Raw genomic sequence first — 15709 nt, 5'->3', positions numbered from 1 at the left:
CATAAAACTGTTATATGTGCAAATCTGAATAGATCTTAGTGTCAGTGGTACGCTGAGGTAGATAAATTCCTTTTGTCAACCTGTCCAATAAACCGTAGTTCTCAAAATTCATAATGCTAGTAAAATGTAATGGAAATGTGATAATTTTCAGGATCCAAAGCAAAGCTTTGAGAAATAATGATGTGAAATTTAGAAACCTCAATTTAAATTTAGAAAGCCTGAGTTATTAGACATGCAAACACAGATGCTCAACTGATCTGATAAGATTTCCTAGTTTAACTTGTCCGTATGCATAATTCTATACAAAGAAGATCCTTACATAGTCATCTGTATGTAGGAGCTACATGCCTGTAATGGAGCCTATGCTGTCCCACTCTTCATTCTAGCAACTTGTTGATGGAGGAGATCTTTTACATAGATTAAAGAATATGTTTGCAAAAGAGACCTGAAGTAGATGTTAAGTTCCTGTTTTGCATAGAGATGCATGCTTATTAGAGTCAGAACTTATTCTATTTTAGAAAGAATGGGGGCTTTAAGAGATAGGGAAGGCACATCTAATTTTAAAGGTTTTAGCAAAGGGGACGTAAGCAGCTCGACTCCTATGACTCAGATAAAACTTTTTATCTCAAACAGCACATTATAAAATTCTGTGGAGTGTATCTTTGCTGTTTGTCGTGGACAGCTGTGTATGGGTAATTTAAGTTCAAGGGAGTATAATGGAATATAGGATTCTAGGTGAGCTAAAATAACTTTTTTTTTTTCTGAGTTATTCATGAAAGTGTTCCTTTTAATCGTGACCAAAAGATGTCACTCCTGCATAAGGTTGTTGTTTATTTTTTTTAATTAAGCATATTCTCTGTCAAAGCAACAGTTAGAATCTTCTTTTTGTGGAAGAGGCAAACACTAATGTGTATTTGTGTATGTGTATAAAAATGGGACTCCACACCTCTTTTGCAAAGGACTCTAGAACATGGAGGCTGTTAAGCTTTTTTTTTTTATGGGCTTCATGTTAAATCAGGTGTCATCTTTTGGGTTTGTGGTCTTAATTTTTGGCTGGACCAGGTGTGACTTGACTTCCTGCAGTCTAAAGATGCCATGGAAGTCAAAAATGAGCACTTTGAAATAAGATAATGTGGCAGAAAATTGATTATTTATCCACATGTATTCAGCACCAAATTTTAATCTCTAGGTAATTTAGCAGCATTCTTTTAATTTCACTGATACGAAATGATGCTCTTCCGTGGTGAGGACCATCCAATTGTGCAGAGAACATTGATGAATCTTCCAGTACCATCTTTCTACGTGGGGATATGGATGCATGTCTAGCTTTAGTGTGGGATGTAAGCTGGGCTTCTTTCTGGGAGCTGATTTTGTCCAGAGTTAAGTTCCAAAGATGCCTTTAATTCTTTGGCTTTGTGAACAGTTTTGTGTTTAACCTGGTTTCATTAGATGTATTGGGTCAGTAGGGCTAACAGAGTGAAACAGATAGTGCTATAAACAGAAATGGTCCAGTTTTGAAGAAGGAACAAACCTGATGAGAAAGAAACAGCCAAAAGTTTGTTAATTTTCAGAGGTGAATGGAAGAGAGAACCTCTGCAGATTATCTTGGTTTTGGATTTAGAATCACAGAATTGTTCATGTTGGAAGGGACCCTGCAGATCATTTAGACCAACTCCCTTGCAGTGAACAGGAATGTCTGAAGCTCAATTGAGTGCTCAGAGCCTGGTCCAGCCTGACCTTGAATGTCTCCAAGGACAGGACAGCCATGACCTTCTTGAGCAAACCTTTTCCTGTGACTCACCACCCTTATTGTAAAAAAGAAAACAAAAAAAATCAGAAAACAAAAACAAAAACAAAAAAAAAAAAACACAAAAAAGCCCCAACCTTATCCAGTGTCAAGCACCCCTCCTTCAGTTTGAAACCATTTTCCCTTGTCCTATCAAAGCAGGCCCTGCTAAGGAGTCTGTCTCTTTCTTTCTCACAGCCCCGCTTTAGATGTTGAAAGGCTGCTGTCAGACCTCCCCAGAGCCTTCTCTTCTCCTGGCTGAACAGCCTCAGCTCTCTCAGCTTGTCCTCATAGGGAAGATGTTCCATTCCTTGGATCGTTTTTGTGGCTCTACTGTGGATGCACTTTAACAGGTCCACATCTCTCCTGCGCTGTGGACTCCACATCTGGATGCAGTGCTCCAAGTGAGGCCTCACCAGTGCAGAGTAGAGGGTCAGGATCACCTCCCTTGACCTGATGACCATACTCCTTTTGTTGCAGCTCAGGATACAGTTGGCTTTCTGGGCTGTGAGGGCACATTGCTGGATCATGTCCAGCTTGCCATCCACCAGTGCTCTTCAGGTCCTTCTTAACAGGGCTGTGCTCCATCCTTACATCACTAGCCTGTACTGATAGTGGACTTTACTGTGACCCAGATGCAAGCTGCTGCACTTGGATTTGTTGAGCCTCCTGAAGTTTACCTGGGCCCATTGTTCCAGCCTGTCTAGGTCTGTCTGGGTGGCATCCTTTGGGTGTGTTGACTGCGTCACACAGCTTGGTGTCCTCTGCAAACTGCTGAGGGTGCACTCAATCCCACTGTCGATGTCATTGGTGAAGATGTTAAAGAGCACAGATCCCAGTACTGACCCCTGAGGGATGCCTCTTGTCACCAGTCTCCATCTGGACATTGTGCAGTTGACCACCAGTCTCTGGGTATGACCCTGCAACCAGTTCCTCATCTGTTGAACAGTCTACCCATCAAATTCTTATATTCTCAATTTGGAGAGAAGCATATTATGGACAACTGTGTCAAAGGCTTTACTGAAGTCCAGGTAGATGTCATCAGTGGCTCTTCCATTGTCCTGTTATGGTTAAACCATCCTAAAAAACAGTGTTGTTGGTCAGGCAGGACCTGTCCTTGGTGAAGCCAAGCTGGTGAATATTTCTTGGTGAAGCTGGTTATCCCATATCACCTCCCTCTCTACCCTCTGCCATAGTGTCCAGCAGGATTTGTTCCATGAAGTTGTCTGGCACAGAGGTGAGGCTTGCAGGTCTGTAGTTCAGATACAGTTCGCTTGTCAGATAGATGGCTTCTGCAACTGAATTACGTCTGTTTCATTACCATCCCAGCCACAGACACAGCTCAGATGCAGTGGCCTTTCTCAAGGATGGGAGCTATTTTTAGTTAGGGAAATGGGAATATCCAAATAGCCAGAGGTTTATTTTAGTGCACTGTAACTATTGAAAGAGCTCTGAGGAATCTTCGTGTTTCTCTAAGATCTACAGCTTTGTTCAGTTAAGGCTCCACGAAGGGGGCTGTGTCATTTCAGCCACTTGGGATTCATTTGTGGAAACACAGCAGCTTGTGCTGGCTTTCATCCAGCTTTGCTGCTGGCAAAACATGTCTCTGCGCTCTCTTTGTACTCTCGGCTCCATGACCAAAAGCCTGTTTAGCCAGTTTTTCAAAGTAGTCTTCTGACTCCCTACTTCCCTCTCAGCACATTTTCCCTGAGAAATGTTTTGTGTTTCGTGGAGGTAAATGTATAGAACAGCTTGTTTAATTTTTTCTGTTTTCTCTGCTTGATTTTTAATCTGTGTATCGAATTATTGAACATGTTCCTTTAAATATAGAGTGATTCATCAGAACTCTAGCACATACTGAGCGGCGGAACCATAAGGGGTGGAGGATGATGCCTGTACACTGTGCTTCCTGCAGTGAGGACTGGTTGCAAGATGCAAACAGCGATAATTAGCGCTCTTTAACTCAGTTACTACAAAATGACTAGGTGAACAGGGAAGACAAGAGGGTGTGTGAGCTTGGGGGAAATCTGAATGTGGGGCAGCGCTGTGGAGAGCAGGACGAAGGGGGATGACAGGAGGTAAATAGCTGAGATGGTTTTTCTAAGTGGAGTTAAGGGAATGTGGGTGGAGTTTACAAAATGGTTGAACTGTGGACAAGTTGTTGAAGGTGTGAGAGAAAATTGTAATGTAAATCTGGCACTGGTCTTAACGTGTTTTTATACGGCGTACGAACGTTGCAGGTTGTGTTCTGAGGTGCTGCCTGAAATTTATAGTGTGAAAAAGGAGGCTCAAGTGGCCTTTCAGCTGAAACTTGTAATCACTGAACTTGTATTTATAAAGCTGCATTAAAATGTATGTGCTCTAGTTGCTTTAACTCCTGAATGTGTGTGATAGACTTTATCTGTCTTCTCAGTTGTATGGGAAACACAAAAGAAAAAAGATTAATATTTCAGTGCAACAGTCTTGATTTGTTTATTTTTACCAATGTATTTGATACTGTTTGGTCTGAGTGCTTCCTCTCTTATCCAAACATTTTTTCCTTTTTATTTTCTAACTTGAAGACTTTTTGAGAGCAATTTGCTTTACAAATAAATAGGAGTTTCCACTCCTGCATTTCCTGCTTCACTTCTTGATTCTGATCAGAGCAGCTCTCCAATTGCACTTGAGTTATATGGCCTTCTGTGCACCTTCAGAAGCATAGGGTGCAAAGTTGGAGATCTAGGAGTGTTTTGTAATTGCTCTACAGTAAGGCTCTGCTTTGCTTTGGCAAGAGCTCCTGTGCATCTTCTGGAGGCTAATGCCTACTTCCATTTCCAATCCTTTCTTACAAATATTTGCTTTTTACTGTGCCTAGAAGTTAAAACAGGAGAAAGATGTTGCATTTAGTAAGAAGGCAATTATCATTGTATTTGTTATAGTGAGAATATTTGTTGCTGCCCCATAACAGCATTTCTGAAGTGGTTCTTTTTGAGCTCTGGCATTTTCTTCTTTTTCTGGTGTTTACACATCAGTTGAGGTATTTTGAGCACTCTTGGAGCTCAGTTTTCTGACTTTAAATCATTCCTAAACAATGACTTGCTTTACAGCCTCAGGTTCTCCAAGCCTTCAGCTCGTGGTGGGAACCTGGGCTACCAGTCGGGAGGAAACTGGCATTCTGGTCTGCAAGAATGTCTTGTGGTTTGTTTGTTTGCTTTGATAGTGTGCAAAGAGTTGCTTTGGAAAGGATTAGAGGAGATATTTCGCCCTTTAAAAAGTTTCAATTATCTTCTGTTTTTATATAAAATGAAGTTATTTAATATCACATATATATATACTTACCAGGGCTGCTCTGAAAGTAATGCCTCCTATTTTATCATGTTGGCTTGAACCTTTCCACTGTTATTCTGTTACATTGTGTTGCTGTGCAACAGATGACAGCAGAGGGGCAGTCTGATGGAATGGTTTCTGACATGGGAAGTGTGAAGAAACCAAAGGTGTGTTGCTGAATTCCTCCTCCAGATGGAAAAAAAATGGCACCCACTGACATTCACTGACACTTGCTGAACACGTGTGGAGACCAAAAAGTGGATGTGAGCAAAGGGAGGCAGTGGGTGATGTTTCAGCAGTGTTGACAGTAACAGTGGGTCACCTCTGCTACTGTAGGATTTTGAGTGTGGTAAGCAGGCTCCTGGTCATTGCTGGTGAGAATGCTAATGGTGGTGACTACGTTGATAAACAATGTTTTGTAGCTGACAGTTTGCTCTACCAAGTACTGTTATTGCCCTCTTTTTATCTGTTGTAGTTTCCATGGGAATAAATAGGAGGCATTACTTTCAGTGTGACCTACATACAGAGATATGTAGATACATCTTCAAATTATATCTTTATTATCTTTAAATTAGGCAAGCTGCGCAAGATGCTGATGTAAATAGCTTTCCTTACTCACTTCTGTCCCCAGTTCTCTGTCTGGGGACATGCAATAGCTGTCGCTACAGTGTTTCTGAACTCAGACTGGCAGAAGAACACGAGCTAGCTGTCCAAGCCTAAAAAGTGATTCTATGGTTCTATGATTCTACGTGGACCCATGTTGGGTTTAAGCAGTTACTTCAAATTAAAGCCTGGGTAATCTTGTCTTTGCTGCTACCACTGTGTCTAATGTAAGATTTCTCCCTTGTGAGACTTACCTTTGGGACATAATTGCTATGTTTGTTCAAAGTTATTGTGTAGCTGTGAGAGCAGATCATTAGGCTGTTGTCTTTAGAAAGCAGAGACTGTAACTATGTACAGTGTTGCATGTGTTGATAATAAAACAAACCAGCTGTTATTTTCCACATACGCAGATTAAAAGACAATATATATATATCTTTGCAGTTGCAGATTTGTTCTTATTTAAAGGGGAGGTGTTTTTCTGCTGTAGGTTATAGCTGAGAGCAGTGGGTGGCTGCTACTGCATCATGATTAGTTATTTCTTTGTTTGTGATGTGATGCTTTCCTGGGAGTGAGTAGCATCAAGAGGGAAGCTTAGAATAATTATATTTGTCGCCTTGAATGTTGGTTAACAAGCTCCTTTGTACTGATTTCATATATGTAGAAACTATACTGTGTTAGTTACCAATTAGGAACAGGGAATTTAATCCTGATATGGGCTAATAAAAGGCCAGAAGCTGTTGTCCAAGGATGGAAAATAGTACTGAGTGAGACAGATGCAGCCCTTTCCTCTTGAGGATTGACCTTTTTGGGGATAATCCATTCTACATGCAAGGAATAACTTGATTTTAGCTCATAATTTCAGTTCTTAAGGCATCAGACCGAAGTTTGTTTGTTTTTCCTAGCATATAACTTTTGAAACAGTAAATTGTGATGGGTTGGATTTTGTTTTGTTTTGAAGTTTAATTTAAAGCAAAATATGGAGGATGTAACTGTTGTCAAAGGTGTCATAGGTTAAGAAAGATTGTCATACAGTTAGTATTCTGATTGATCTTGGAGGGATTTTTTTCCTTTAAAACACAGCACAGCAATTTTTAATTATTAGTTTGGATTTTGAAGCTTACTATTACAATACCACTTCCTTTATATGATCACTAAATTCTTCCTAGTTGTCCTTTTTGTCTTATTGCTGGTGTTCTTGATGGGTTTGCAGAATATAAAATGTTTTTTGTCTGCATTTTACTTAGGAGCTCACGTCTGTTCTATATCATGTTTTTTCAAAAGTTATGAATTATTGAACTTTTTACCTTTCTAAAAGAAGAGTTTTTATAGTTACTGTTTGTTTTATTGCATTTCGTGTGTCAGTCAGTAAATGCAAGTTATCTCTTTTTCAGTTTATTCAGCTGGTATCCAGTGATTTGAAAGTATTTGGAAGGAACTCTTACACCCTTTGCAGTGATGGCCAGTTACTCATTCGACAAGTCCTCCACCCAGAAACATCTAAGAAGGTATGAGATCAGAACTGACATAAAAGAGCACTACTGTGTTTAACTATATTCTCTGATGTCCTTCATCTGAGTTTGAGATGAGCAACACAGTTCCACCCTGGGAACTGTAGTGCTCCAGGAATACTTCTGATGATCCTCACCTTGTAGACTATTACTGTGCTTCAACACTTATTCTGGAAAATCAGCTAGAGCACTGGAGGACACCCAGACAAGCATTATGAAGGAGAAAATAAGGAAAGACAAGTTAGAAGAAGAACTACAAGTTGCCTGTATTCTGTGTTGTAGGGCATGATTACAAAGGTCTGACCTCAGTGGACGTGATAGAAGTGTTCCTCTGTTTAGGTTTGAATTAAGTCACTGGTCATGAGCAGGGTTATGTGTTTGTACCAAACCTGAAGTTGGTAGGACCATATGTCAGTGTCCTGTAGAAAGTAAATGTGCAGGCAGTGACTTGGCCTGGAGAATGGCAGTTGTTTCCCATCTGTATTTATTCAGCAGAATGCAGTACTACAGCTTATTTGCTACTCCCACACAAAGCAGCAGTTCCCAATCAAGCCTGATTTGCACAGGAAGAAGCTTGCCGTTGTTTGGGGTGGTGGCTGCCGAGTTAACCTGCTTGACAGGGACTGAAGAAATCCCATAGGAATGGGAGCAGCTGACATTGGAGTTGATCAGCTGTGTTTTTTTCTTCTCTGTATAGGTGTACTGGTCATGCTGAGTTTTTACAAATACTTGTTTGGCATTTGTGTTGTATTATAAATCATAACATTGTGACTTTTCATAAAAACACATGCTTTTGTGGGAATGAAACACAGAAACAATGATATTTAGTGTTCAAATGTGTTAGCATTGTTTGTTTCTCTTTTAATATGCCATCCTGCTGTATGGATTGTGGGTAATTCTTTATATTTCTGTCTTGACACAAATGAACTAAAGCAAGACAAACAAAAAAGGTATCCTGGAACTGGAACTGCCCATACCAGATCAAGCAATGGACTTGATGACATTCTTAATCTTCCAGTACTGCATTTCTTTCTTTTCTCTCTCTCTCTCTCTCTCTCTCTCTCTCTTTCTCTCTCTTTTTTTTTTCTTCAATACATTTTCATTTGCTGCAGTTTAATTTTTCCTGAACACTAAGTATTATTAAGCCTCAGAAGCTGGTTCTTGCAATTGCTAACAAGGGCTGCTTTGTGATTTTTCTCAATTATTTTCAGAGCAAAGGCAAACTTCCATATAGTGAAACAGTTGGGGAGAGTAAAAGAGAAATTATTAGCTGAACTAGTTCTGGGCTATAACATGGGGACAGGAGCCAATGTTCAAACGAAAGAATGCTTAAATATTTGTGTAATAATGTTATATAACTGAAGTTGTTATCAAATATGTAATAGTGAAGAAGGAGTGTCTTTAAGTTTGTGAAGATATTTTGTACGTTCTGACAATATTGATACGTACTGTTACCACGTCTCAGTACCATATTGCTTTTAAATGTTACCTCAAAAGAGGAAATAAGTGTCCTAATGGGAAGAATATATATAGCAGGAAAAACAATTTTGGAGGGTTTTGTGACTTTTCCTAGATGTCTTGTAGAGTTGTTTTGCATAGGCCTACCTCTCAGCAGCTAATTGGGTGTGCTCATGTAGAGAGAGAATTCTGTAAGACTGCAGTGTCTGAACTGTTCCAAAGGGGGAAAAAATCCAACCTGGTCTATCTTAGACAGGCTGATGACATGCAACTATGTAGCTCTTGAGATGGCATCATTCAGTCCAGAAATACTGATGAGAGTGTGAAGGAATGTGTACAATGCTTTTTTTGCTTTCCTTGTAGAATTTCCTGCTGTCAGAATGCTTCTATTCCTTTTATGATCTGCGCAAAGAATTTCACACGTGCTACCCTAGTTCAGCCGCCGTGAAAGACCAGACTATCAAGACCATGGCAGAATGTATCCTTTTGCTGCAGTTTTTGCAACAGAATTGATTCCTCTTTTTTAGGTTTTGTCCTTGTGATTGTTATGGGTTTTATTCTCCTAAATTAAAATGGGTTTTAAAAAATCTCATGCCTGTAAAATCAAATTAACGTTTGCTGAAGTGTGTGTGTGCGCACGCAAGGGTCTGTTTGTAATGGTTTTTCTTTGTCTCTAGTAATGGAATCTAGACCATATTTAGTAAGTTACTAAGGTGCACACCAACACTAAAATAAAACCATCCTTTGCATGTGTATTTTATCTTAATGGAGAAAGGTTTAGCTATTGGTGGGCCACTTCTATATCTAAATTTTAGGAGTAATTCTGTGGCTCCAGAAGAATGTGGCTAAAGTTCAGTTATGTTTGAAGTGATAGGAATTTATTCTACTTTTTTTGAGCTGTTAACACTATCAGTAGTTCTCAGAATGTTGACTGTGAAAGTGAATATTAACCAGTTTGTGAGCATAGTCACAAATGCCTGATGCCCATGTGTCCCTGTGAAGGCTGGTATCACTTGATTATCAATTTTTTGTTAATAACAGGAAAGCCTATGGCTTGTTTACAACTATTTGTTCAAGTCTGTTATTTTCTCTAATTGCCTGTTCAGATCTAGGCTTAGGGACAGATGAAGCAGAGGAGGACTTTGGCGTGTGGCAAGTAAAAACAATGGTGGCTATCATTTTCAGCATGCTCTCTGAAAATTGTGGTAAGTGATCTATTTACACAGAATGCTGAAATTTTTTCTTTCTTGATGAATGGCCAGTGGAACTGTCATTCTTAAGTAACCTCTGACCCTGGTTATGTTTAAACTTCCCGCTTTGTTGCAGATCACATATTTACTGACCCTGAAACTGTGAAATACAAGTACGAAACAGGTCCTTGGTAAGTGCCTTTGTCACAGTTCATTACAACCAAAGCTGAGTCTCATCTGCAGCAGAGAAAGCTTGCAAGTGTTTCCCTGCTGTCACTATGGAAGTAGGTTGGATCCTGAGAAAAGTAACGGTGTATTCAGTAATCTGGTGCACAGACCATAGCTAGTATACTGAATTCTGTGTTTTACTCTGCCTTTAAAGTCACAGCAGGTGAAACACTGTTCACTGGTTTCTGTTTTGAATGGGAATGAGGTTGACTTATCCTAACCAATCGTGAAAAAATATTTGTGAATGCTCCCTGTGTCAACAGGGGTTTGTGCACTCTGTATGGAGCTGAGCTATGTGATACTTTTGAAGAATTATCTATGAAGCTGTAGCTGAAGCAAATGAGAAGAAAATCATTTCGAGAGACTGCTTAAGGGGTTCTTCTGTCTGACAGAAGCGTAACTTACGCTTTTGTGAAAGCCTTGATGTCTAGCCAAAGAGTACCTGGATATATTTTTGTATTTTCAGTTTGTTCTTTGTTCAAGTGTCAAAATGGAAGCTATTGACTAAAAGAAATGTTCCTTACCCAACTTCGGGTGTTTTTTCTGTTCTGCCTCTTCAGAGGCTCATCAAAATGGGCGTTTCCCTGTACCATATTTTGATTTGAATTACAACTTTGGAGGCATTTTAACTGTATGCAGGTCTCTTGTTTTGGGCTCGTTTTCTAGACAGACAGCTCTGCTTTTCTGCAATCTTTTTTCCTCCTTTTTTTTTTCTGATTTAAATTGAATTTGGCCTAGGCCGACAACAAACAGAGCAGTTCTCAGTTTTCAAATATACTTCATGAACTGTAGAATCAAATATACTAAGCATAAATAATTCACATTTAGGACTGCTTCATAATCATCTACAGTGATTTCAGGATTTAGGATAAAACCTGAAGATTGTTAGAACTTCTGAATGAAATTTGGAAGCTCCTTATTACTTCAGTTTGAGACATTTCTTATTTTTCTTAAAGAACTGGATGTGATGACAACACACCTTGGGCATTGTGTATCTGAAGGGATTATCCCAGTTATCTTTGTTTTCTTTACTAAAATGAGCAGAATTGAAGAATCTCAACGATGAATATACTCTAGATTTTCAATTTAAATGGAAATTTGATAAGATAATGAGAAACCTAGGCAAGAGCTTGATTTTACATATTTATTTTTCTTTCTGTGCAGCAGCAAATCAGAAACAGTGGATAGTGAGACGGTAATACGTGCTAGAGGTTTGCCGTGGCAGTCTTCAGACCAAGATATTGCCCGATTCTTCAAAGGGCTCAATATTGCCAAGTAAGAAGATAAGAACTTGTTTTGCCTTTATCACTTTCTTTAACATCGTGTGTGTTTAATATTTAGCGTGCTCTCTCTCAGAAGTCCATGCTAATGTTTCCCCTGCGCGGAAGCTGAGAAAGTGACAAACGGCGTGAGATCCAACATCACACTGCTTAATTTGTTGGCTTTACGTTCCAGAGGTGGCGTGGCCCTTTGTCTGAATGCTCAAGGAAGAAGAAATGGTGAAGCATTAGTTCGATTTGTCAATTCTGAACAGAGAGATCTGGCACTGGAAAGACATAAGCATCACATGGGTAGCAGATACATTGAGGTAAGAAGTAGCAACTTGAAACAAATATTTGAAAAGCAATCTGAATATTTTAGAGTATGATTTTAAAGAACAAGGTGTGCTCCTAAGTTGCTCAAAGTAAGCAAAATACACTGCCTCACACACGAAAGAGTTGAATGTTGTAATTTTCATGGTTTTTTTTTTTTTCTTTAAGGTTTACAAAGCAACTGGGGAAGAATTCTTAAAAATTGCAGGAGGTAAGTGATCACGGAGCTCAGTGTTACTTTCATTAAATTGTTATAGTTCTGATTTCTCTGTTGGCTGAGGGCATAAGTAATTCCTGAGGTAGCTTTTCCTGCTTTGCTGTCTAAGATTCCTTGACCCTGTGAAACTTTGCTTTCATTTGGTTGACTTATAGCTGTGAGCGTTTGGACTGTGATGTTAGCAGGCTCAGTTTGCTGAGAGGAAGAGGAGCCATTGCAGCAGAATTATCTTTGTACCTGACATTAATCTCTTATTTGTTTCAATTTCATTAAAATATGAGCAACTTTAGGGGTAAGAGGGTCCACTTTAAGATAAATCAGTTTGGGAGTAAGTAGTGCTTCTGGTCTTCTGTGGGTTTCTTGCTAGCTACTTACTGCTGTGTTGCTCCTTAATGTGCATCTGCTCCTGTGTCCTATGGAATTGGCTGTCCATGCACTATTCTCTTTGTACTAGGTACCTCCAACGAAGTGGCTCAGTTCTTATCTAAAGAGAATCAAGTTATCATCCGGATGAGAGGTCTTCCATTCACTGCTACTCAGGAGGATGTTTTAGGATTCCTGGGGCCAGAGTGTCCAGTCACAGGAGGGAAAGAAGGACTTCTCTTTGTCAAGTACCCAGATGGCAGGCCCACAGGAGATGCATTTGTGTTGTTTTCCTGTGAAGAATATGCACAGAATGCACTTAAAAAGCACAAAGAAATACTTGGGAAGCGTTACATTGAACTCTTCAGGAGCACAGCAGCAGAAGTTCAGCAGGTTGTAACTATTGGCTGTGAAACTCAAAACTTAACAGTTAAAGACTCCTTTCAGTACTTGCACACAAATATCCTGTGGACAAGTGTGGGAGTCTGATATACTAAAGATGTTTAGTTCTGGGAAGGGAAATATGCTTACTGATTGGCAAGGAAAATTGTGTAAATTTTTTTTTTCTTTTTTTTTTTTTTTTTACTGTCACATTTCTCAGACCATAAAGTAATTATTGGATTATTTTAAATAATTAAATTAATTAATTAAAAGAAATTAATTAATCTGGAACCTGAAAAATTATACTAGAAATGTTCAAGATTGTAGTAATTACATGGTAGTAATACTTGAAATGCTGCAATATTGTCTTTAAACTCATCTCCAGTGCAGAATTGAATGCAAAATTTAAATCTAGCTACATTAAAATAGCTTTTGCTACAATTGTTTTGTTGGATGCTAAGAATTAGCTGCAGGTATCTCATGTCTGGTGAAAGGAAGTGAGATGTTTCTCAATCAATTCCAATATTTTTCCTCTTTTCTTTCACCAGTTCCTATTACCATCTTCTTAAACCAGTAAAGCACCAGTTTATTTTGGCACCACCAACTTTGTACTGAATCACATACTAAATTTCTCTGCCTGACAGAGTATTTCTAGACTAATAATGCCAAAAAGTGCTATTATAAGATTGCATCTGGCATTTGAGAAAACAGTGGCTGTATTTATATAGCCATTTATATATATAATATATTTTAAAAATATGTGTATAAGTATATAATATATTTCTGGCCTGAAATGTGTTTTGAGAATAGATTCTTGAGAAAGAGACTCCTATTGAGAGGAATTCCTTTTGCTGAATCGTTACTGACAAAGCTAAAGATTTGTAATCTCTTCATTTGGTGCCTCTTTCAGTGGAAGGTGTTTCTGATAATCACTGTTAAATACATCTTTCAGCAATAGATCCCAATCGTAAGTTGTTCCCTTTGTCACGTGGGATGAGTCAAGAGAAAATAAAATGTTGAGATCAAGGCCTCCTATGGCTCTTACCTTCATTTCAGAAACCCTGTGCCTCAAGATAGTTTTTCTAGTTAAACAAGGGTGTTTGTTTATTAACCTGTTAGCTTTATGAATGAATTAGAGCTAGGCTTTACTTGTCATTTATTTCAGGTCTCAGTTCTTTTAAATTGGCTGGCTTTAATTTATCCTAATCTAAGAAAAAACTGTAAGTGGCAGTACTGATATATTAGTGAAAATGTTATTCCCAAATGCTTCTTTTTGGGATGGTCAGAAATGAACTGTTATCTTTTAATGTAATGAACTTACAAAAGTCTGTTAGTAGAGTCTAGCAGGTTAAATGTATCAGATCTGTATTGTCTTTCTTCTGAGTTATGAATTTGAAATGCCCAACAGAAAGCTGCCCTCAGAAATTGGTTTTAAGAAAATGTTTTTCTCTGATGTTGGACGTGGATTTATTTAACTGTATGAAATAGCGTCATGGAAACTGATTTGTGCTAAATTAGATGCTGTGTAAATCTCTATCCAAGTGTTTTTTTCCTTACAGGTACTTAATCGATACATGTCAACGCCTCTTATTCCCACCCTCCCAACTCCCATCATTCCTGTTATACCCCCACCATATACAATTGCCACGGGTAGCATACGGGACTGTGTCCGGCTTAGAGGCCTTCCTTATACTGCTGGCATTGATGATATCCTGGACTTCATGGGAGATGCCACAGCTGATATAAAGCCTCATGGAGTTCACATGGTCCTTAATCAACAGGTAACAGCACTGCACGAAAGCTAAGTTATTGAACATGTTATTTCCAGTTATTGGAGATGGTTAGAAGTCATGGTACCCTACCTATTATTTGCTATGCCTTAGGTCTTCTATGATTTTGAGAAAATACTTCAATATATGTCTTTTCTTCTCCCACCTTGTGCCCTCCCTTCTACATGCATATCTGTTTTTCTTTCTGTTCATGTAGGCTTAAGGTAGGGGAGGCTTGTGGCAGGACTTGTTAACAATAGCTTTGTCTTGGAGGCTGCCTTGAAATAGTCCTTTGTGTTTCAGACAAGTTCTGGAAATACACAGAATAGAAATGGCTTTTTTTTTTTTTTTTTTTATTCAGTGGTAGCTGCATTGTTTGAGTGGCATTTTTGGACTTCTTTTTCTAACATGACTAAAGACTTGCTGGAGTTTAAAGGAAGCTGCTTATTTAACTTATGTTTTGGATATATTTTATTGGTGCAGCTGTAAGGATATTTTTTAACTTGTCTTCCTGAGTCAAGAATAAGCACCATTGACCACAGAAACATTGAGATGCTACTCTCTGTATAAATAAATGAGAGAGATCTACAGCATCTTCATCTCCTGGAGATGTTTGAAATTCAAACAGAAAAGATCATGTGTGGCCTGATGTAATGTGAATGTTAGCTCTAGTCTTTTTTCTGCAGAAGGAGGTAGTATTAAGTTAACTGGGTGATGGATACCTGAGTCTTGCCTTTTTGCTTCTAAAAGTAATTATTGACTTATTAGTACTAGATACAGAAGAACAATATGTAAGTAGGTATTTATCTTGGGACTTTTTGCATTTCTTGTGTTCTGAATGGTCACATTACACATTAGCTTATTGCTTTTTCTTTTCCAAAGGGACGACCATCAGGTGATGCTTTTATCCAAATGAAATCTGCTGACAAAGCCTTTATGGTGGCTCAAAAATGTCACAAAAAAATGATGAAGGACCGTTATGTGGAAGTATTCCAGTGTTCAGGAGAGGAGATGAACTTTGTTTTAATGGGTGGCACTTTAAATCGTAGTGGCTTATCCCCACCGCCATGTAAGTTACCATGTAAGTCTGCATTTCTTCTGCTCTCTGCTGCTAAAGGCTGATATGTGGTAGGTGCTGAAGCTTTGTGGCCTTTCGCCTTTTGACTTGGGTTTTGCCATGATCAATAATCATTCATCTGTATACATGCTGAGATTGGAATTGTTCCCTCTGGGCAATAATGGGACTGATTGGAGGCATTTTTTTTATTGAATTTTCGGTGGTGCATAGAGGGCAGCAAGGCCTTGCCA

General features: G+C 38.8%; 1 protein-coding gene across 13 annotated transcripts in view; it reads left to right on the top strand.

Moving 5' to 3' along the window:
* ESRP2 (epithelial splicing regulatory protein 2) overlaps window positions 1–15709 on the top strand; it is a 77832-nt gene that overhangs the window by 49775 nt on the left and 12348 nt on the right. For 10 of the 13 annotated variants that reach the window (XM_048958421.1, XM_048958416.1, XM_048958422.1 and 7 more), the window contains 10 exons: window positions 7087–7200; window positions 9025–9139; window positions 9768–9866; window positions 9988–10042; window positions 11244–11354; window positions 11535–11667; window positions 11840–11882; window positions 12343–12644; window positions 14192–14413; window positions 15284–15482. In XM_048958421.1, coding sequence (XP_048814378.1) covers window positions 7087–7200; window positions 9025–9139; window positions 9768–9866; window positions 9988–10042; window positions 11244–11354; window positions 11535–11667; window positions 11840–11882; window positions 12343–12644; window positions 14192–14413; window positions 15284–15482 — 1393 coding nt within the window. The remainder of the gene's footprint in view (window positions 1–7086; window positions 7201–9024; window positions 9140–9767; window positions 9867–9987; window positions 10043–11243; window positions 11355–11534; window positions 11668–11839; window positions 11883–12342; window positions 12645–14191; window positions 14414–15283; window positions 15483–15709) is intronic. The other 3 variants (XM_048958424.1, XM_048958426.1, XM_048958423.1) reach the window with 2 other exon arrangements.

The sequence above is a fragment of the Lagopus muta genome, chromosome 12 (genome assembly GCF_023343835.1).
Source record: "Lagopus muta isolate bLagMut1 chromosome 12, bLagMut1 primary, whole genome shotgun sequence".
Lineage (NCBI taxonomy): Eukaryota > Metazoa > Chordata > Aves > Galliformes > Phasianidae > Lagopus > Lagopus muta.
The sequence above is the reverse complement of the archived record's forward strand: the minus strand, read 5'-3'. Positions and strand labels throughout refer to the sequence as shown.